This window comes from Mustelus asterias, chromosome 20 (assembly GCF_964213995.1).
Source record: "Mustelus asterias chromosome 20, sMusAst1.hap1.1, whole genome shotgun sequence".
Classification (NCBI taxonomy): Eukaryota; Metazoa; Chordata; class Chondrichthyes; order Carcharhiniformes; family Triakidae; genus Mustelus; species Mustelus asterias.
In genome coordinates, this window is record NC_135820.1 from 5,523,573 (window position 1) to 5,547,280 (window position 23,708).

Below are 23,708 nucleotides of genomic sequence, written 5' to 3' on the forward strand. Positions count from 1 at the left end.
GGAGTAAGAATCCAGCGACAGACGCGTCAGGAAGGGCTGCGTTGGGATGGAGGGATCTCGGCTCGTTGCACTGGTCGTTTGTTGTTCATTGATATCCTCTGGTGAGAATCTCTTTCTTAAACCCCCCCGTGTCAGTAATAGATAGACATTTCCTCGTGGAATAAGGGGTTGGTGGTGGAAAACAATGTCAGTAAAAAGGTACAGATAAAGGATAGAGCGTGGGGACTCAATGTGAGTGTCAGAGTTGCTTTCTTACTGAAAGCAAAATGATCTAACGGTATTGTTTCCATAGTTGAGTTGCAGCCTTTCTACCTCATGGTGAAGAAGGAAGAGGTGAACGCGACAGTGGGTGACACTGTCGTACTGTCAGCCCGACCTTCTGTTCCTGTCTCAGGCGGCTTCTGGAAGTTTGGTACAAAATCGATTGTGGTTTGGACAGTGGAAGCCCCCTATCTCAATGTCGCTTACACCAAACGCCTTGTGCACTTGCTGGACAACACCTCCCTCCTCATGTTCTCTGTGACTCTGGCCGATAGCGGGGACTACTGGGTGACCATGGACTCACCCAGAGGAGATGAAGCCACAGCCAAGATCACCCTCAATGTGTTTCGTAAGTTCATCGACTACTGTGGTCAGTACTGGGAGGTGTGGGGGAGGGGGGGGGGGGGAAGGCGGGGGCGGGGGCTTTACTAGCTCACCAAATGATGCCCCTCCTCCTGATAGAATGGGTTGCTGGATGGTGCCAGTATGTTGTGTAAAACGGATAAATCAGGTTCTGAAATGCAGACAGACTTCACAAGCTAGGGGCCTGCATGGTGCTGCCTGTTCACTTTATCAACTTAATAACTTCTTCCCCGCCCCCCCCCCCCCCCAGAACTATACTTTGTTCATAAAATCCTACACAAAACATTTAAAGTTCAGAAATGACAGGAAATGGGAATAGAGTTCGCTCTTCCTCCATACATCGTGTTCCTCCCTATGGGGTTCCTCTATACCTGTTCAACCCTCCTTATATTCGCAAAGTACATTCCATATCAGGCATGACAGCCTGAAAGAGTTCCACTCTGTTTCTAGCCCCACTATGGCCACAAGGTCTGAGACAGCGACCTTCCCCCATTTAGCCCCTGCGGCAGCTGCCCCAAGCTTTAGTGCGTCCCTCAGCACAGTGTCCTGGGCTTTGGAATGTGCCAGTCTGCAAGGCTCCTTGCACTGGAAGTCCAACAAGCTTTTGGCAGACCAAAGAGCATCTTTCACTGAGAATTTTCTTTAGTTAAATCCAATTCAAAGTCTCGACCAGCGAGACATTCCAGATCCAAGCTGACAAGACAGGCTGGACGCTTCCTGTCTTGGGCTTGATCTGCATGATCCAAACTGATTGGAGCAGGCTTTGCACCTCCTCCAAGGCTTGATCTCACTTGCATCTTAGCCAAAAGGCCTAGACGCGGTTTTTAAAAAATTGCTTCAAATGAAGCCTCAGTGTAACCTTGTTGACTTCTACCAAGTGCAGGATAGCAAAACTACACTTGATCTGAGCCATCAATTGGTTGAAATCACTTGTTTGCATTTTGCACTTTGAAAGAGAATCCTTTGGTCTGAAGTTTGTAAGACGGTGAGATTTCATTAAAACACAACCTGAATAGGTTGCAAACAGTGGTGAGCAAGCTGGCGAAGAAGTCTTATTTAAGGTTTTCCCTCATGACATGCAAATAAAATAGATTGATTACAAAAAAAAAAGCTGAGAACCAAGGAAGCTCCAGGATGAAGTCTCACTGCTGCCTCTGCTGGATGTTTTTTTCCTGTTTGTCTCTGGACGAGTCCTTCCTCTACCCACTCCACAGTCAGGGTGGTGACTTCTCCCAGAATGCTCCTCAGTGAAGTCTCTCTGCTGGACTTTTAACTCCAGATTTTTACTGAATTCAAATTTCACCATCTGCCGTGGTGGGATTTGAACCCAGGACCCCAGAGCAGTATCCTGGGTCTCTGGATTACTAGTCCAGCGACATTGCCACTACACCGCTGCCTCCCCTTATGAGGGTGACAAACATTGACAGTCTTGCTGCCATTACAATGCCTCAATCTCGATCATGATCGGTTGAATATGCTGACTCTCATGCTGATATTTTATTTTTATTTCTCTGCCAGCAAAGCCTGTACCTTTTTCCATTGCGGTGAAACACAGGGAGATCAATACAACTGACGGGGACACCGTCGTCCTGTCCGTGAGTCCTTCGCAAGAGGTGAAAAATGGGAGCTGGACATTTGGTGGGAAAGATGTTGTTATGTGGGAAGGTACAGTTCCAGAGATCAATGTTGATTACCGGAGGCGGGTGGCGATACTGGCCAAGAATTCCCTGCAGTTGAAGTCAGTGCGTGCCTCAGACACCGGAGAGTACCGAGTCGCCATGAGCACAGACTCTGGCAACACAAGCACAGCAAAGATCTACCTGAATGTGCGCAGTAAGTTGATCCTGTTTCCCCCAAATTTATCATGACTTGAATTTTAGTCACTGAGCTAACCATTCTCCCATCGTGAGTTCCACTTCTTAGTCCCTCCGAGTGCCACGTGCTGTTGAACACCTGGGACTGTTGTCTTCTGCCTGCAACATGGAACTCCATTCCCTTGACACTGATCCATCTCCTTTCCTTACCACTCTCTAATGTTTACCCCAAACTGGCCACAACCTGGGCTCCCCACTTGAATTCCAGTTCAGCTTTGTATTCACCACGGCTATTCCCTCTAACCTACACATCTTGGGACACCAAGAGGCAATTTATCATGGTCAATCCACTAACCTGCTCATCTTTGGACTGTGGGTGGAAACTGGCGCACCCAGAGGAAGCCCACGCAGACACAGGGGAGAACGTGCAAACTCCACACAGACAGTCACCCAAGATCAGAATCAAACCCATGTCCCTGGCACTCTGGGGTAGCAGTGCTAACCACTGTGCCACCGTGCCAGGAATCGAACCCGGGTCCCTGGCACTGTGGGGTAGCAGTGCTAACCACTGTGCCACCGTGCCTCACAGTGCCAGGAACATCAGCATTGAGTGGCAAATTCAAATGTCCAACTTGTTAATACTTTCCAAGATCTTAAATACCTCAGTCAAGTCACCCCTTACTCTTCTAAACTGCAGTGGAAAGAAGCCCAGCCTCTCCAGCCTATCCTCAGCAGACAACCTTCTCTGGGACTGCATGCTTTGATCTGATTTAATTTGATTTATTATTGTCACACGTATTGGGATACAGTGAAAAGTATTGTTTCTTGTGCACTATTCAGACAAAAAAATACCATTCGTAGCGGACATAGGGGAGAAGGAAAGGAGACGGTGCTGAATGTAGTGTTACAGTCATAGCTAGGGTGTAGAGAAAGATCAACTTTATATGAGGTAAGTCCATTCAAAAGTCTGATGGCAGCAGGGAAGAAATTGTTTTTGAGTGGGTTGGGACATGATCTCTGACTTTTGTATCTTTTTCCTGATGGAAAAAGATGGAAGAGAGAATGTCCGGGGTGTGTGGGGGCCTTGATTATGCTGGCTGCTTTTCCAAGGCAGCGGGAAGTGTAGACAGAGTCAATGGATGGGAGGCTGGTTTGCGTGATGGATTGGGCTACGTTCATGACCCTTTGTAGTTTCTTGCGGTCTTGGACAGATCAGGAGCCATACCAAGCTGTGATACAACCAGAAAGATTGCTTTCTATGGTACATCTGTAAAAGATTTTTTTATTCATTCATGGGACATGTGTGTTGCTGGCTGGCCAACATTTATTGTCCATCCCTAGTTGTCCTTGAGAAGGTGGTGGTGAGCTGCCTTCTTGAATCGCTGCAGTCCATCTGCTATGGGTTGACCCACAATGCCGTTCGGGAGGGAATTCCAGGATTTTGACCCAGCGACTGCGAAGGAATGGCGATATATTTCCAAGTCAGGATGGTGAGTGGCTTGGAGGAGAACTTGCAGGTGGTGGTGTTCCCATTTATCTGCTACCCTTGTCCTTCTAGATGGAAGTGGTCGTGGGTTTGGAAGGTGCTGTCTAAGGATCTTTGGTGAGTTGCTGCAGTGCATCTTGTAGATAGTACACACTGCTGCTACTGAGCGTCGGTGGTGGAGGGATTGAATGTTTGTCGTTGTCGTGCCAATCAAGCGGGGCTGCTCTGTCCTGGATGGTGTCAAGCTTCTTGAGTGTTGTTGGAGCTGCACCCATCCAGGAAAGTGAGGAGTATTCTATCACACTTGTGCCTTGTAGATGGTGGATAGGCTTTGGGTAGTCAGGAGGTGAGATTCGAAGTGGAGATGCCATCTTTCCTTAGCTTCTTGAGAAAGTAGAAGCGTTGGTGGGCTTTCTTAACTATGGCGTTGGCGTGGAGGGCCCAGGACAGGTTGTTGGTGATCTGGACACCTAAAAACTTCATTTTACTGACATTAAAGGAGAGATTATTGTTGTTGCACATTTCACCAGATTCTCTCTTTCCAGTACTCTGTCTCATCATTGTTTGAGACCTGAGCCACTAGGATGGTGTCATCAGCAAAAAGCCAGCAAGGGTCCGGGGTGGAGTTGTCGGTGGGTTTCGGAAAGGTTTCACGCTGTTTATTGACCAGCTGTTCTTTCCCCCCCAGCCAAACGGCAGCCAATTGATGTCCGGCCTGTGCTCAGTAGTATTAATGCAGAATATGACGCCAACGTTCTGCTGTCAGTGATGATATCGGGTGAAGTGAAGAATGGCAGCTGGAGCACTGGAGACCAGACGCTTTTTCAGTGGAATAGCACTTTACAAAATGTCACTCTACACCCTCTGTTTCTAATAGACCTCTTGCCAAATGCATCGCTCCTTCTACTTTCCGTACACGAGTACAGCTTTCCATTGTACATCATTACCCTGGAATCCCCTTCTGGTGATACAGCAACAGCAAACATCACCCTGAATGTGTTCAGTGAGTAGCCCTTACAACTTATTTGGTGATACTTGCTTCTCACATTTGATGACTGAATTAACTATCTATAATAGATACATATCTATTATTTGTTGATGGGGCGACATGGTGGCACAGTGGTTAGCATTGCTGCCTTACAGCGCCAGGAACCTGGGTTGGATTCCTGGCTTGGGTCACTGTGGAGTTTGTACATTCTCCCTGTGTCTGCATGGGTTTCCTCCGGGTGCTCCAGTTTCTTCCCACAGTCCAAAGATTTGTGGGTTGGCCATGCTAAATTGCCCCTTAGTGTCAGGGGGACTAACAGGGTAAATGTATGGGGATAGGGATAGGTGGAATTATGGTCGGTGCAGACTCGATGGGCTGAATGGCCTTCTGCACTATGATTCAGGCATTGGCATCGGGCTGGGCAAGTATTTTGTGCCCATCCCTAATTGCCCTTGAGAGGGGCCATTAAAAGTCAACCACATTGATGTCACATGTAGACAAGTGTGGAAGATTGCCTTCCCTAAAGGGCACTGGCAAACCAAATGGGTCTCATTGTCATTAGACTTTTAACTCCAAATTTTTGTTGGATTCAAATTTCCCCATTGCTCCAGGTTTGTGGTTTACCAGTTCAGTGACCTGACCACTAGAGCACATGAGAGTTATTTTAGAATTCAAATTTGACCAGCACCCATGCTGGGATTTGAACCTGGAGCCACAGAGCATTTCCCCAGGTTTGTGGTTTACCAGTTCAGTGATCTACACCACTCAGCCACAGGAGTCTTATGTGAGGGGTGGCATCTGTACAAGCCTCTTCATTCACTGAGATAGAGTAAGAGGGTATCTCATTGAAATGTATAAAATTCTAAGAGGGCTGGACAGAGTAGGTGCAGGAATGATGTTTCCCTGGCTGGAGGTGAGGAGGGTTCCAGAACAAGCAGTCACAGTCTCACGGTTTTGTGAAAGGGAGGTTGTGTCTCATGAACTTGATTGAGTTTTTCGATGAAGTGACGAAGATGATTGATGAGGGTAGGACAGTGGATGTTGTCTACATGGACTTTAGTAAGGCCTTTGACAAGGTCTCTCATGGCAGACTGGTGCAGAATGTGAAGTCGCGTGGGATCAGAAGTGAGCTGGCAAGGTGGATACAAAACTGGCTCAGTCAAAGAAGACAGAGGATAGCAGTGGAAGGGTGTGTTTCTGAATGGAAGGCTGTGACAAGTGGCGTTCCTCAGGGGTCAGTGCTGGGACCTTTGCTGTTTGTAATATATATAAATGATTTGGAGGAAAATGTAACTGGTTTGATTCGTAAGTTTGCGGATAACACAAAGGTTGGTGGACTTGCGGATAGCGATGAGGACCATCAGAGGATACAGCAGGATATAGATCATAGAAACATAGCAAATGTTTCTATGATCTATATCCACAAGTTGTGCCGAACACATCCCTACCTTCTAGACCTACCTATAACCCTCCATCCTATTAAACTCCATGTACTCATCCAGGAGTCTCTTAAAAGACCCGATTGAGTTCGCCTCCACCACCACTGACGGCAGCCGATTCCACTCGCCCACCACCCTCTGTGTGAAAAACTTACCCCTAACATCTCCCCTGTTCCTACCCCCCAGCACCTTAAACCTGTGTCCTCTCGTAGCAGACATTTCCACCCTGGGAAAAAGCCTCTGAGAGTCCACCCGATCTATGCCTCTCAACATCTTATACACCTCTATTAGGTCTCCTCTCATCCTTCGTCTCTCCAAGGAGAAAAGACCGAGCTCCCTCAGCCTATCCTCATAAGGCATGCCACTCAATCCAGGCAACATCCTGCACCCTTTCAATCTTTTCCACATCCTTCCTATAGTGAGGCGACCAGAACTGAGCACAGTATTCCAAGTGGGGTCTGACGAGGGTCTTATATAGCTGGATCATTATCCCTGGACTCCTAAACTCAATCACTCGATTGATAAAGGCCAGCACACCATACGCCTTCTTAACCACCTCCTCCACCTGCGGGGCCAATTTTAGAGTCCTATGGACCCGGACCCCAAGGCCCTTCTGATCCTCTACCGTACTAAGAGTCTTTCCCTTTATATTGTACTCCTTCATCCCATTTGTCCTACCAAAATGGACCACGACGCATTTATCTGGGTCGAAGTCCATCTGCCACTTCTCCACCCAGTCTTGCATCCTATCTATGTCCCTCTGTAACTTCTGACATCCCCCCAGACTATCCACAACCCCACCAACCTTCGTGTCGTCGGCAAACTTACCAACCCATCCCTCCGCTTCCTTATCCAGGCCATTTATAAAAATGACAAACAGCAAGGGTCCCACATCAGATCCCTGGGGCACACCACTGGTGACCGACCTCCATTTAGAAAAAGACCCATCTATACCCATAAGAGTATTGATAGGTAAAGGGATCTGGATGTACAGGTACACAGGTCACTGAAAGTGGCCATGCAGGTGGAGAAGGTAGTCAAGAAGGCATACGGCATGCTTGCCTTCATCGGTCGGGGCATTGAGTTTAAAAATTGGCAAGTCATGTTGCAGCTTTATAGAACCTTAGTTGGGACACACTTGGAATATAGTGTTCAATTCTGGTCGCCACACTACCAGAAGGATGTGGAGGCTTTGGAGAGGGTACAGAAAAGATTTACCAGGATGTTGCCTGGTATAAGGAGAGGTTGGAGAACCTTGGTTTGTTCTTACTGGAACGACGGAGGTTGAGGGGCGACCTGATAGAAGTCTACAAGATTATGAGAGGCATGGACAGATTGGACAGTCAGAAGCTTTTTCCCAGAGTGGAAGAGTCAATTACTAGGGAGCACAGGTTTAAGGTGCGAGGGGCAAGGTTTAAAGGAGGCAGATGTTTTACACAGAAAGTAGTGGGTGCCTGGAACCCATTGCCGGGGGAGGTAGTGGAAGCGAATACGGTAGTGACTTTTAAGGGGCGCCCTGACGAATACATGAATAGGATGGGAATAGAGGGTTATGTCCCTGGAAGGGTAGAGGGTTTTAGTTAAGTTGGGCAGCGTGGTCGGTGCAGGCTTGGCGGGCCGAAGGGCTTGTTCCTGTAATTTTCTTTGTTCTTTGATACGGGAGTAGGCCATTTAGGCCTGAGATGAGGAAACCTTTCATCACCCAGACAGTGGTGAACCTATGGAATTGTCTACCACAATAGGCTGTAGAGGCCAAGTCACTGAGTATATTTAAGCAGGAAGTAGATAGGTTTCTAGACTCTATAGTGTTCAAGGGGTATGGGGTAATAGTGGGAGCATGGTGTTGAGATAGAGGACGAAACATGATCAGATTGAATGGCGAAGAAGGCTTGAAGGGGCCAAATGGCCTACTCCTGCTCCTACTTTCTCAATTTTCCCATGTTATCAATATAATTTTTACTTCCATTGCCAGGCAGACAAATTGGCCCAAATTTAACCCAAACTGCTTCTTCCTATTAATGAATTCAATAGCAGGAAAACAAGAAAGTGTGTAAAATGGTCTGTTATCCTGAGTTTTCGTCATGGTGGTGGGAGTCAACAGGTCTTCCCACATCAAATTGATAAAGATGTAACCATGTAAAGCTCAGATCAAGTCCAGCTCCCCCAATCTGTCCGAGTGATTGAAATGGGGCGGCACAGTGGTTAGCCCTGTTGCCTCACAAGGCTAGGGACTTGGGTTCGATTCCCAGCTTGGGTCACTGTCTACGTGGAGTTTGCACGTTCTCCCCATGTCTGAGTGGGTTTCCTCCGGGTGCTCCAATTTCCTCCCACAGTCCAAAGATGCGTGGGTTAGGTGCATTGGCCATGCTAAATTGCCCCTTAGTGTCCCAGGATGTGTAGGTTAGAGGGTTTAGCAGGATAAATACGGGGATAAGGCCTGGGTGGGATTGTTGTCGGTGCAGTCTCGATGGGAAGAATGGCCTCCTTCTGACTGCAGGGTTTCTATGATTCGAAGTGTTGCATTCTTGGTATCCTCCTCATAAATCTCTTCTTCAATTCCATGTTCTGCATAAATTTCATGTAACGTCAGTCTTAATGGTGGAATGGCATTTTTGCAACTGTGAGCTAAAATCTTGCAAACACAAGTTGGTCATGCTTGTGCCTGGAATGAACAAAACAATTTACTGAAAATGTACGCCATGGACTGGGGTGGAACTGGCCAAAAAGGGGGCCTGGATGACAATCGGGATATTGGTTGAAGAGTCACTCGCTCACTCCTCGCCAAACAGCCTGGGGCAGCAATTGGCAGAGCCCTCAGGAAGAAAATTGCAATAGAGAGGGTGCAGAGTAGATTCACCAGGATGCTGTCTGGGCTGGAGCGTTTCACCTATGAAGAGAGGCTGGTTAGGTTGGGATTGTTTTCCTTAGAGCAGAGAAGGCTGAGGGGTGGGGGGATAAATTCTGAGGGATATAGATAGGAAGGAACCTTTCCCCTTAGTAGAGGGGTCAATAACCGGGGGGAGGTTGGGGGGGGGGGGGGGGGAGCATAGATTTAAGGTCGGGGCAGGAGATCTGGAGGGAATTTGAGGAAAAGCCTTTTCACCCAGAGGGTGGTAGGAATCTGGAATTCGCTGCCTGAAAGGGTGGGAGAGGCAGGAACCCTCACATAATTAAAGAAGCATTTAGATGATCACTTGAAACGCCATAGCATACAGGGCTACAGACCAGGTGCTGGAAAATAGGAACAGATTGGTGTTTGATAGCTGGCACAGACACGATGGGCTGAAGGACTTCTTTCTGCGATGTAGAGCTTTATGGCTCCATTGGGTTATGTTGACAACAGAGTTTATTTAAAGATTACATTTGTTAATGGATTAAAAACGACTCCAAAATATAATCTCTTCCAGGGTCCAGTCATTCGTGTACAACCTACAATGTTGGTTTTACCATTTCAGTTCTTCTGGCTTTGGTTTGCATTCTTGTATTTGCTAACCACATCTATACAAACGTCAAACTGCTGGTCAAGAAATCCACGGTAAGCATTAGACATTGCACCAAGGTCACCAAGGTCCAGGTACTGATATTTATCCTATTTCACTCATTCATTAGCATGGAGACATGCTACAAAAGGTACAAAAATCTGAGGTCACGAATAATTTTTTTGATTTGATTTATTATTGTCACATTTATTAGCATACAGTGAAAAGTATTGTTTCTTGTGCTATACAGGCAAAGCATACTGTTCATAGAGAAGGAAATGAGAGTGCAGAATGTAGTGTTACAATCATAGCTGGGGTGTATACAAAGTACAGTCTCCCTGACTGGCCCATGAATTGGCCTCTTAATCAGGAAATTTGTATTCCAATAGGCCAACCTCAATGGCCTGATTAAAGTCAGAGGTCACGTACCAACCGCCTCAAGAACAGCTTCTTCCCTGCTGCCATCAGACTTTTGAATGGATCTACCTCGCATTAAGTTGATCTTTCTCTACACCCTAGCCATGACTGTAATACTACATTCTGCACTCTCTCCTTTCCTTCTCTATGAATGGTATGCTTTGTCTGTATAGCGCGCAATAAACAATACTTTTCCCTGTATACTAATACATGTGACAATAATAAATCAAATCAAATTCAAATGCCTACATCGAGCTGTGTTCTTTCCAAAAAAATACACTTTGTTGATACAGTTTATAGAAGTGCATCCCCAAACATTTCAAATTGAAAATTACAACGTAATGGAACTCAACTTGTACACCGAGATCTATTTGCGCACTGATTTACGTGCATGGTATCTGAAAGCCAACAAGGGAGGGGGCCATTAATATTCCGATATGTAATACAGAGAGTGAAAGAATGAGGAGAGTGAGGGGTGGCTAATATCTGTAATGCACTGAAGGTGAGTTGAGAGGTAATAATGCTAGACCATGTTTTGAAGTGAGATAAAGGGATGGGGTGAAGTGAGGGAGTCACTGTTAAAACAATAACACCTTTAACAGAAGGTAAAGGATAGAGTGGAGGTCTTGTTGCACAGTGGTATTGCCCCTGCATCTGAGTCGCTAGGGTTCGAGTCCCACCGTAGGACTTGATGGCCAAGGAAGGTGTGTCTGTAATGTGGCCACATAGGTCAAGTATGCACACCAATGGTGGTGAGAGTGGGAGAGATTCCTGGTCAGCCACGGGATGGAAAGAAACTGGAGTCTTTATCATCATCGTCCACAGCTCTGTGCAACAACAAGCAACAGTGAATGCAAGTCACTGTCACTTGGACTTCTGTGGTGACTGAATGGCTCAGTGTCAACAGCGAGGGGTTCGATCCCCATGTCTAACTGGGGAGGATTGGGGAACCTGCCTCCTTAATATAATAGAATCCCTACAGCGCAGAAGGAAGCTATTCAGCCATCAAGCCTGCACTGACAGTAATCCCACCTGTCCCCACATCTTTACCCTGCCAATTCTCCTTACACTATGGGACAATTTAGCATGGCCAATCAACCTAACCCACACATCTTTGGAGTGTAGGAGGAAACCGGAGCACCCGGAGGAAACTCATGGAGTCATAGAGTCCTGGAGGTTTACAGTGTGGAAACAGGACCTTCGGCCCAACTTGTCCATGCCGCCTTTTTTTTAAAATCACTAAGCAAGTCCCAATTGCCTGCGTTTAGCCCATATCCCTCTAAACCCATCTTACCATGTAAGTCGTAGGGAGAACATGCAAACTCTGCACACGCAGTCACCCAAGGCTGGTATTGAACCTGGGTCCCTGATTCTGTGAAGCAGCAGTGCTAACCACTGTGCCATCACGCTACCCTTGGTAAGTGCCAACCATCAGGCAGAGAACTGTCCTCTCAGAGTGAGGAGTGATTAATAATATAACCAGATGTGTAGGGGGTGAGATGTGAGGATGGAGTGCGAGGAGAGTCACTAAGAGGCACACAGTGATAGGATGGACAGTGGTAATCTATAATGATGTAGGAGATCGAGGGGTTGACTGAGGGAGCGCAAACAGATCTGAGCCATTAGAAGAGAATTGTTGACACACCTAATTAAGAGCATCGATGCTGCCTCTAAAGGATCAAGTCAGTTCCATGTTGCTTTTCATTTTGCCAATGACTACATCCATGTGATTTGTCTTCCAGATGTTCTGGCTATATTCTGTAAAGGATACCGGGTATGTCTATCGTTCATCTTGGTGATAGCTTTCAATTTTCTCATTATCTTTGCCACTCTCATCAACCGACATTTGTGTGCTCCAGGACATCAGGCTGGTAAGATTATTCATTCAACATTGTCATGCATATCGCGAGACTGTTCCAATTATCCATTCCCATGCTGACACACCAGAGCATGCATTAAGGCTGACAGTTTCCACTCCATTCCATTTGTTGGCGGGGGTGGGGGGGAACGGCGGGGAGAATAGAAAAGGACTACAAAGGGATGTAAAGTTCTGCTTGATGTACAAAGCCTTGGACCACACCTGTGGGACTGCCCACAATTCTGGGCACCACACATCATATGCCAGCATTGCAAGGAGTGCTGAAGGGTTAAGTTATGAGGTGCAGTTAATATTGATGAGGCTTGCATTCTCTGGGATACAAAGGATTATGGGATTATTTAAGATAAACACAAAATACTGCAGATGCTGGAATCTGAAACAAAAACTGGAAAATCTCAACAGGTCTGACAGCATCTGTGGAGAGAGAACAGAACCAAAGTTTCGATAAAGTGATAAAGAAAGGAAAGATAGATTATGAAACTAAACTAGCACAAAATATAAAAACTGATAGTAAAAGTTTTTACAAATATATAAAAAGGAAAAGAGTGGCTAAAGTAAATGTTGGACCCTTAGAAGGTGAGAAGGGGGATTTAATAATGGGAAACGAGGAAATGGCCGAGGCCTTAAACAAGTTTTTTGTGTCGGTCTTCACGGTAGAGGACACAAATAGCTTACCGAAAATTGACGGTCGTGGGACTGTAGGGGGTGAGGTCCTTAAAATGATTACTATTACTAAAGAGGTAGTGCTTGGTAGGCTAATGGGACTAAAGGTAGACAAGTCCCTGGGCCCGGATGGAATGCATCCCAGGATACTGAAAGAAATGGCAGAAGTAATAGCAGATGCGTTGGTTGTAATTTATCAAAATTCGCTGGACTCTGGGGAAGTGCCGGCTGATTGGAAAACAGCTAATGTGACGCCACTGTTTAAAAAAGGAGGTAGACAAAAGGGGGATAACTACAGGCCGGTTAGCTTAACGTCCGTAGTTGGGAAATTGCTGGAATCCATCATTAAAGAAGAAATAGCAGGACACCTGGAAAAAAATGGTTCGATCAAGCAGACGCAGCATGGATTCATGAAGGGAAAGTCGTGTTTGATGAATTTACTGGATTTTTATGAAGATGTAACGAGTGCAGTTGACAGAGGGGAACCGGTGGATGTGGTGTTTTTAGATTTCCAGAAGGCGTTCAATAAGGTGCCTCACAAAAGGTTGCTGCAGAAGATTAGGGTACACGGAGTTGGGGGTAAAATGTTAGCGTGGATTGAGGATTGGCTATCTAACAGGAAGCAGAGAGTTGGAATATAGGGTGCTTTTCTGGTTGGCAGTTGGTAACTAGTGGCGTGCCGCAGGGATCGGCGCTGGGGCCTCAACTGTTTACCATAGACGATCTGGAGGAGGGGACCGAGTATAGGGTAACAAAGTTTGCGGATGACACAAAGATGAGTGGGAAAGCAAATTGCGTGGAGGATGCGGAAAGTCTGCAGAGAGATTTGGATAGGCTAAGTGAGTGGGCGAGGATCTGGCAGATGGAGTATAACGTTGACAAGTGTGAAGTTATCCACTTTGGAAGGAATAATAGTAAAATGGACTATTATTTAAATGGTGAAAAATTACAACATGCTACTGTGCAGAGGGACCTGGGGGTCCTTGTGTATGAATCGCAACAACTCAGTTTGCAGGTGCAGCAGGTGATCAAGAAGGCAAATGGAATGTTGGCCTTTATCGCGAAGGGGATGGAGTATAAAAGCAAGGAGGTCTTGCTGCAATTGTACAAGGTACTGGTGAGGCCGCAATTAGAGTACTGTGTGCAATTTTGGTCCCCTTATTTGCGGAAGGATATATTGGCCTTGGAGGGAGTACAGAGAAGGTTCACCAGGTTGATACCGGAGATGAGGGGCTTAGCTTATGAGGAGAGATTGAGTAGATTGGGCCTGTACTCGTTGGAGTTTAGAAGGCTGAGAGGAGATCTTGTAGAGACATATAAGATAATGAAGGGGCGAGACAGGGTAGAGGCAGAGAGATTCTTTCCACTTCGAAAGGAAACAAGAACTAGAGGACACAGCCTCAAAATAAGGGGGAGTCAGTTTAGAACAGAGTTGAGGAGGAACTTCTTCTCTCAGAGGGTAGTGAATCTCTGGAATTCTCTGCCCATTGAAGCAGTGGAGGCTACCTCGTTAAATATGTTTAAGTCACAGGTAGATAGATTTCTGATCAATAAGGGAATTAAGGGTTATGGGGAGCGGGCGGGTATGTGGAACTAAACCACTATCAGATCAGCCATGATCTTATTGAATGGCGGGGCAGGCTCGAGGGGCTAGATGGCCTACTCCTGCTCCTATTTCTTATGTTCTTATGTTCGAGTCTAGGTGACCCTTCATCAGAGAGGAAAGAGAGTCAGCAGAGATTTATACTATGACGGTAGGGTGAGGTGGTGAAATTAGACAAAGGGAATGTGAATGAGCATGTAGAAGGCTGAGAAGGTGTTGAAAGTATCCATTAAGTGATCAGAATGTGTTAATTCCACCACAACCTCCCTACCCTACACTGGAATTCTGTCCCACAAAAAAGCATCAGCTCAATTAATAATTTGAAATCCAGGATGGAAAGATTTTTGCTATTCGGATTTAGGCATTGTTCAACCAAGATGGGCACATAAAAATAGGATGCAGATTGGCCTTGATTTCGTTAAGTGGCAGAACAGGACGGATGTATGTGGCTTGTTCCTGTTCCCAGTGCGGGTGTTATTACACTAATAAATTGTTCACATAGAAAGATACTCTTGTCAGTATGGGCCAGAGGAATTCATTATAAAAAAGGCCAGCTCGAACATACAAGAAAAGGACAGGATGATTTACAGATTCAAAGCATGCAAGGACATATTTGCAAGTATGTTTAGACAGATTAACATAACTTTCATTCTGATAGTGCATTCTGATTGTTAGTGTGTTTGCAATCACTCAAAGCAGGCAGCTTAAGGATCTTGAAACCTCATCAAACATACCGTGACTGAGTTCATTTTCTTTCCCTGTTACAGCTATTGATTTTTTCACGAATTAAATCTCTCCATTCACATTGACAAGCTGTGGTTGACAGGTGAGTCTTTGCACAAAACACTAGTGAGGCTTTCTTGCAAGAGGCACAACACGTCTTTGATCATCGCAAAGTCTTATATCGAGCCCAATTGAATAGCAGACAACTCAGAATTGGAATAGATTCCTGGCTTGGGTCACTGTCTGTGTGGAGACATTCTCCCCGTGTCTGCATGGGTTTCCTCTGGTTTCCTCCCACAGTCTAAAAGACGTGCTGGTTAGGGCATTGGCCGTGCTAAATTCTCCCTCAGTGTACCCGAACAGGCTCCGGAGTGTGGTGACTGGGGGATTTTCACAGTAACTTCATTGCAGTGTTAATGTAAGCCTACTTGTGACACTAATATATAAAGTTTAAACTTTTCATTTCTCAATTCAGTTTTACTGATTTGCCACAAAATGGGATAAATCATGCGATGTCATTTGGAAGAGGACCACAGCATGAGCAGGAAGGAGTCTGTACAACTGGTGTTACCTTCAGTTTGAACATTAATAAAGCAAGGCTGAATTCAATTGAGGATCAGATCATTGGGATTTGGATCTTTGCTTAAACTGGAACTAGATTAACAGTGTTATCACTTTGAATAGTTGAGTTTCTTTTTCCAAAACAGAATTGCTGAAAAGAGATTAAACATCTATTCATACAAAGGACCCAGTCCCCTGCAAGCAGAAACACACCGAGGCATTGTGCCTTTTCCAATGAAAGAAAAGGATGGGGGTCTTCTTGGCAACACCTCGATCAATCAGAGTCCACTTGTCAATGAATCAGCACCTGAAGTATAAACGCCCTTTGAAATTTGGCGTTCTTGTGTCATTCCTGATGAGTGCAAGACAAAAAGCTTCGACAGCATGTGTCTTTATTCAGCAATACTCAAGTTCTGTAATGCCAAGTGACTATTTATATACTTTATGCATAAAAATTAAAGAAGTACATTAAATGACAATTCAAAGTTGACATTACATTAACTGTGTAATATGAATTTCTTTTAATACAGTACATGGCACTCTAAGGTGCCTCATTAAAGTTATAATTTTGTTTCATTCAAGGGAAACATGGGTATTGCTGGCTAGACCAGCATTTATTGCCCATCCCTAATTGGTGAGAAGGTGGTGAGGAGCTGCCTTCCTGAACTGCTGCAGTCCATGTGGTGTAAATACACCCACAGTGCTCTTAGGGAAGGTATTCCAGGATTTTTGACCTCGCAACCGTGAAGGAATGGTGAAATATTTCCAAATCAGGATGGTGAGTGACTTGGAGAACTTCCAGGTGGTGGTGTCCCCATATTTCTGCTGCTCTTGTCCTTCTCAATGCAAACAGTTGTGGGTTTGGAAGATGCTGCCTAAGGAACCTTGGTGAATTCCTGCAGTGCATCTTGTAGACGGCAGACACGGCAGCCAACGTGTGTCGGTGGTGGAGGGAGTGAATGTTTGTAGATGGGGTGCCAATCTAGAAGGGTTGCTTTGTCCTGGATGGTGTCAAACTTCTTGATGGAGCTGCACTCATCCAGGCAAGTGGAGGGTGTTTCATCACACTCCTGACTTGTGCCTTGTGACAGACTTTGGGAAGTCAGGAGGTGAGTTACTCATCACAGGATTCCCGGCCTCGGAACTGCTCTGGTAGCTATGGTATTTATATGGCTGGCCCTGGTCAATTTTTGGTCAATGGTAACCCCCGGGGTGTTGATAATGGAGGATTAAGCAATGGTAATGCCAATGAACAATGTGTACAATGCCTGTCTCTCGGGGGTACAATGTTTGTTTGGTGTGTACAGTGTCTCTCTGGGATGTACAGAATCTGTCTCTGGGTGTTAGATGTCAGTCCTGGTGACTGGTGATGGCAAGGGGCTGAATATTTCACTCATGGGTCAGAGACCATGGTGCTCAGCACCAGTCCCCAGCCTGACATGCTTCCTCAGCCTGTCCTCCTAAGCTCCGATTTTGAGGGTTAGAAGCCTCACGCTCTGTCTTTCACACATTCTGATTTGCTTATTACGAGCTTTCAACCTCCATCTCTTGCTTCTTGGCTGGGGCTCCCAATCTTTTCACATGCTCACCTGTTCCAGCTGATAACGGCTCTTCCTGGCATTCATGACAATTCAATAACGGGTGCATTAACATCGAAATTGATGGTGATTTGCACTGTTCCTTCATTATTCCGAGTTCAGCATGATTTCTAAATGCTCACACCAACACTGGAGCAATTATCTCACATCTGGCAATTCTACAAGTTCTGGAGGAAGGGGAGGGGGGGTGGTGGTGGGTGCGGAGAAACCTCACATAACTGGTTTCCTGAAACATCCTTGACCTCAGAGAGCAGCTATTGGCAATCTGTGGCTGGCTTCATGTTCGAGTTAATCTTTTGTGGGTAATACGGAGAGAGGCGGAGGTAGGCTGGGATGCAATTTCTGCCTTCCTCAGACTGCACCGGAGGTCAGATTTCTGATGACCATCTGATAAATGGCTCAGGATGACTTGGAAGTTGACTTTTATCTGGGCAATGAAGGAAGAATAGTCAGTCAAAAAGGGATGTGAACAAATTCTTCAGAGATCTTAGCTTTGGACTGCAGGTGTGGGATATGGGGTTTCCCCCGCTTAGGGGTCTCTCTCCCTCTCCTCAAACGATTGACAGGGGAAACTCTGCATTATTCCAGAACTGAACATGCACCAATTCAAACCCTATATACCTCACCAATGTAAGACATCTCCCCTACTCTGTCCTGTCCTTAATGAACATTCCCCACCTGGATCACACTATTAGAGAGGTCCTGAGGCAGTGCTCACACTGCAGATCAGACTGTGGTGGTCCAATGCTCAGTTTGTTCATGTGAGTTTGTAGTTTGGGGGAGTCGTTACATTATGAATATTCTTTGTGCTTTAGGACCACAGGGAACGGAATAAACAACACCAAGTTCCTGCTCCTAATTAGTGTAGCACTGATCTCTGACCAAAATCTGTATTTACACTGCCAAGGTCCTCCGACAGACTGATTGACACTCACTGCTCGTGTCTTCCCACTGGACAACACTTACGGCCAAAGTCCTCCCAACGACTAACACTCACTGCCAAGGTCCTTCCAATGACTGACTCACACTCTCCATCAAGGTCCTCCGTTGATTGACATTCTCTGCCAAAGTCCTCCCAGTGACTGACAACCATTGTTAAAGTCTTTTAGCCTCGTGGCACCCACTGCCATGGATTTCCAACTTCTTCATATTCGCTGTGAAGCACCTCTAACTGACTGACACTCACCACTAAACTCCTCCACCTACTTGGCAGGGAACGCAAATGATGAATTTGAGTGAGGCATCTGAGTGAGGCACTGGGCAGGTCGTGGTAAACAGCCCAGCGGGGTGTTCCCCTTCAGGCCATGAAGGGGAGGAATCCAGGCCTGGATGGCAGAGCGCAGACTGCAATCCAGGACCGGGAATTGGTGCTGCTTTCAGCAGCAAGTCTGGTGTTCTGCAGGAATTAATGAGTCAATTTTTGCTGCAGTGCAGGTTCTCAGAGGAATGTAAGGGACCATAATCTACTCACTGTGCTGATGATTTCATGTTTTCTTTTTCTACAGTCACGATTACCATTTCCTCTCCAACTCCCCACGCCCGCACCCCCCCCCCCCCCTCCCACACTTCCTATGAAAGCCTCTTTGCACCCAGTTCAGTCTCTAAGCCCGGCCCAGCCAGACATGAGTTCCAATTCAGTGAGTTTAACTCTTGCAGTGCAGTTTTACAAGGAGTCTGCTGTGCAGTCAAGGCCATTCCATTATGGGCACACTCTTGTCTTTCGAGTCAGTCACGGGCTCCTGTTCTAATCCATACTACAAGGCCAGAAGTGATGTTTCAGTGTCACGCTTAACAAAGTGTTGCACCGTCAGAGGTGCCACCTTTATGAATGTGATGTTAAACCAGTGCCATGCCAGCCCTCACAGAATGGGTGCAAGAGATCTTTATTTGAAGGAATTTCTTGCTGATGCCTTGCTCAATATTTATTCCTCAATTAACCCTGCAGGAACAGATGACCAATTTATCATAACATCACTTTGTGGGAGCTTGCTGTACAAAAAACATATGGGGTGGCACAGTGGTTAACGCTGCTGCCTTATAGCGCCAGGAACCCAGGTTCAATTCCGGCCTTGGGTCATTTTTTTGTGTGGAATTTGCATGTTGTCCCCGTGTGTGCGTGGGTTTCCTCCCACAGGCCAAAGATCTGCTGGTTAGGTAGATTGGCCATGCTAAATTGACCGTACTGTCAGGGGGATTTGCAGGGTAAATATGTGGAGTTGTGGGAATGGGATCTGGGTGGGATTGTGGTTGGTGCGGACTCGATTGGCTGAATGGCCTCCTTCTGCAGGTAGGGATTCTATGAATCATATGATTTAGGAACAGGCCACTCAGCCCATCAAGCCTGTTCCACCATTCACATAGCTAATCTGATTTTAACCTCAACTTCACATTCCTGCCTACCCCAGATAAACTTTCACCCCCTTGCTGATCAAAAATCTGTCCAGCTCTACCTTAAAAACATTCAAAGACTCTGCTTCCACTGCCTTTTGAGGAAGAGAGTTCCAGAAACTCACCATCCTCAGAGAAGTGTTTTCCTCATCTCTGTCTAATATGGGCCACCCTTTTATTTTTAAAACAGTGACCCCCCGCCACCCCCGATTCTCATTTCTCCAAAAGGAAACATGCTCACCATATCCATCCTGTCAATATCCCTCAGGATACGTTTTTCCTAACAAGGTGGAAACCCCAATATTTTTCCACATTGTATTCCACTTGCCACACTCTTGCCCACTCACTTGTCTAAATCCTCTTGAAATCTCTTGCAGGTTCCCAACAACTAACCCCCCCTCCCCTCGCCGTCGACAAGTTAGGTAAAACCTAACAGCATTGCGAGGATATTGCTCCCAGACCTGTGAAGGTGTCACTGGTTCTCCCTGAAGCCTCTGCAGGACACTGCTGGGTGTGATCCTGGAAAAAATCATAAGGACATTGAAAAAAAATGCTTTTTATTGTCATTTCCTTTGAACAGTTCGCTTGACCAGATATAAAAAGTGTGGAAAATGAGATGGAGGGTTGGGGGTGCTGTTTGGCTGAATCACGCATTATGCAACTTGGAAATGGTCAAGAAAATGCTGGAAAATCTCAGGTCTGACAGCATCTGTGGGAGAGAGAATGGAGCCAACATTTCGAGTCTGGGTGACCCTTCATCCGAGCTTTTATCTCTGGAATTGCTTTTTATCTCAGGAAATGGGTCATTTTTCTTTCTGATTGGAGTCGGAAGGCAAGGATGGATGTGTCAGCTGACTAATGGATGGAGCTTGGGGTCAAGCCATGCGAGGAAATCTCCAGGGATACATTTAACACATTGTTGGCAATCCCTAACCGCAGGTCCATGTTATTCAAACCTCCCCAATACCCATTCTCCTTTGTTGTTTTGTTTTGACAGAACATAAACAGTTGGCAATGAGAAAATAGTTCCCATCTGTCCTTTTATTGGAATGAATGACCAAAGTCCCTGGGTGGGATTCTCCGGCCGCGCTCACCTCAAAACCCGAGAATCCTGCCCGACGTCAATGGACCGTTTCATGGTCCGGCCCCCGCCCGCAAATATTGCAGTGGCGGGCGAGCTGGCATCGTTACGTTGCGTCGTGTCGCAGAACCTGATGACGACTTCGCGCATTCAGACATGATCATTATCTCCAAACGGACGGTGCGGTGGCCATCTTTGTACAGGGGTCAGAGGATGGAAATACCTTGAACGTCACTATTATTATACCTACAAATTGCACAAAGCATAAATGGCTCAAATATAATATTCCTGCTTACATGAGGCAAGGTAACTCGAAGTAGGCACCCCAAAGACGCTGAGTAGAACCTATCCATGATGTGGAGATGCTGGAGCGGAGAAGCTACGCCATCTCATCCAGAGCCTTCAACATGTCATTGATGAAGACGAACATCTTGCCAAGGCCATCCCCACACCGTCACTTCTTGCCTTCAAACAACCGCACAACCTCAAACAGACCATTGTCCACAGCAAACTACCCAGCCTTCAGGAGAACGGTGACCACGACACCACACAACCCTGCCACAGCAACCTCTGCAAGATGTGCCGGATCATCGACACGGATGTCATCATCTCACGCGAGAACACCATCCACCAGGTACACGGTACATACTTTTGCAACTCGGCCAACGTTGTCTACCTGTTACGCTGCAGGAAAGGATGTCCCGAGGCATGGTACATTGGGGAAACTATGCAGACGCTACGACAACGGATGAATGAACACCGCTCGACAATCACCAGGCAAGACTGTTCTCTTCCTGTTAGGGAACACTTCAGCGGTCACGGGCATTCAGCCTCTGATCTCCGGGTAAGCGTTCTCCAAGGCGGCCTTCACGACACACGACAGCGCAGAGTCGCTGAGCAGAGACTGATGGCCAGGTTCCGCACACATGAGGACGGCTTCAACCGGGATCTTGGATTCATGTCACACTATCTGTAACCCCCACAACTTGCCTGGATGTGCAAAATCTCACTAGCTGTTCTGTCTGGAGACAATACACATCTCTTTAACCTGTGCTTAATGCTCCCTCCACTCACATTGTCTGTATCTTTAAGACTTGATTAGCTGTAAAGACTCACATTCCAATCATTATTCATGTAAATTGAGTTTGTGTCTTTGTGCCTTGTTTGTGATCAGAACTCCCACCCACCTGACGAAGGGACAGCCTGTTCCGAAGGCTCGTGGCTTTTGCTCCGAAATAAACCTGTTGGAGTTTAACCTGGTGTTGTTAGACTTCTTACTGTGTAGAACCTATCCGCCAGCACCAGCTCCTCCTTCTGTGACAAGGTGGTGATGCCTGCGCGGCCTAGAGGATGCCGACAGTGCCACTCAGAGTCTGGGAGGAGTGTGGCAATGATTGACAGCAGAGCCCTGTGAGGATCCCTGCAGCGCCATCCACAGTCTGGGAAGAGTGCTGGAATGATTGACAGTTATTCCCTGTGAGGAGCCTTGCAGCGCCACCCAGAGTCTGGGAAGAGTGCGGGAATGATTGACAATTATTCCTTGTGAGGATCCTTGCAGCGCCACCCATTGTCTGGGAAGAGTGTGACAATGATTGACACTGAGCCCTGTGAGGATCCCTGCAGCGCCACCCAGAGTCTGGGAAGAGTGTGGGAATGATTGACAGTTATTCCCTGTGAGGAGCCTTGCAGCGCCACCCAGAGTCTGGAAGAGTGCAGGAATGATTGACTGTTATTCCCTGTGAGGAGCCTTGCAGCGCCACCCAGAGTCTGGGAAGAGTGTGGGAATGATTGACAGTTATTCCCTGTGAGGAGCCTTGCAGCACCACCCAGAGTCTGGAAGAGTGCGGGAATGATTGACTGTTATTCCCTGTGAGGAGCCTTGCAGCGCCACCCAGAGTCTGGGAAGAATGTGGGAATGATTGACAGTTATTCCCTGTGAGGAGCCTTGCAGCGCCACCCAGAGTCTGGAAGAGTGCGGGAATGATTGACTGTTATTCCCTGTGAGGAGCCTTGCAGCGCCACCCAGAGTCTGGGAAGAGTGCAGGAATGATTGGACAGGCTGAGTGAGTGGGCTGAGTGAGTGGGCGAGGATATGGCAAATGGAGTATAACGTTGATAAATGCGAGGTTATACACTTTGGAGGAAATAATAACAAATGGGATTACTATCTCAATGGAAACAAATTAAATCATGCTACCGTGCAAAGGGACCTGGGGGTCCTTGTGCATGAGACGCAAAAGCCCAGTCTGCAGGTACAACAGGTGATCAAGAAGGCAAATGGGATGTTGGCCTATATCGCGAGGGGGATAGAATATAAAAGCAGGGATGTCTTGATGCACCTGTACAGGGCATTGGTGAGGCCGCAGCTGGAATACTGTGTGCAGTATTGGTCCCCTTATATGAGGAAGGATATATTGGCATTGGAGGGAGTGCAGAGAAGGTTCACCAGGTTGATACCGGAGATGAGGGGTTTGGATTATGAGGAGAGGCTGAGGAGATTGGGTTTGTACTCGTTGGAGTTTAGAAGGATGAGGGGGGATCTTATGGAGACTTATAAGATAATGCGGGGGCTGGATAGGGTGGAGGCGGAGAGATTCTTTCCACTTAGTAAGGAAGTTAAAACTAGAGGACACAGCCTCAAAATAAAGGGGGGTCGGTTTAAGACAGAGTTGAGGAGGAACTTCTTCTCCCAGAGGGTGGTGAATCTCTGGAATTCTCTGCCCACTGAGGTGGTGGAGGCTACCTCGCTGAATATGTTTAAAGCGCGGATGGATGGATTCCTGATCGGTAAGGGAATTAAGGGTTATGGGGATCAGGCGGGTAAGTGGTACTGATCCATGTCAGATCAGCCATGATCTTATTGAATGGCGTGGCAGGCTCGAGGGGCTAGATGGCCTACTCCTGCTCCTATTTCTTATGTTCTTATGATTGACTGTTATGCTCTGTGAGGAGCCTTGCAGCGCCA

The 23,708-nt window shown here is 46.7% G+C and overlaps 1 protein-coding gene across 1 annotated transcript; it reads left to right on the forward strand.

Moving 5' to 3' along the window:
• Positions 1 to 16,172, forward strand: LOC144508386 (muscle M-line assembly protein unc-89-like). The gene is made up of 8 exons (XM_078236256.1): positions 1 to 101; positions 293 to 610; positions 2,143 to 2,457; positions 4,613 to 4,927; positions 9,759 to 9,886; positions 11,990 to 12,118; positions 15,160 to 15,218; positions 15,823 to 16,172. Exons 1-6 carry the CDS (start codon positions 47 to 49, stop codon positions 12,044 to 12,046), a joined length of 1,188 nt encoding a protein of 395 aa, XP_078092382.1. The 5' UTR covers positions 1 to 46; the 3' UTR covers positions 12,047 to 12,118; positions 15,160 to 15,218; positions 15,823 to 16,172.
• The last annotated feature ends 7,536 nt before the right edge of the window (positions 16,173 to 23,708 follow it).

Excerpts from the sequence above, each read along its gene's own strand:
- LOC144508386 (XM_078236256.1), top strand. The coding sequence starts at position 47 with ATGGAGGGATCTCGGCTCGTTGCACTGGTCGTTTGTTGTTCATTGATA. Across the intron at positions 2,458-4,612 it reads GATCTACCTGAATGTGCGCA|CCAAACGGCAGCCAATTGAT; the intron begins GTAAGTTGATCC and ends TTTCCCCCCCAG. Across the intron at positions 4,928-9,758 it reads CATCACCCTGAATGTGTTCA|GGTCCAGTCATTCGTGTACA; the intron begins GTGAGTAGCCCT and ends AATCTCTTCCAG.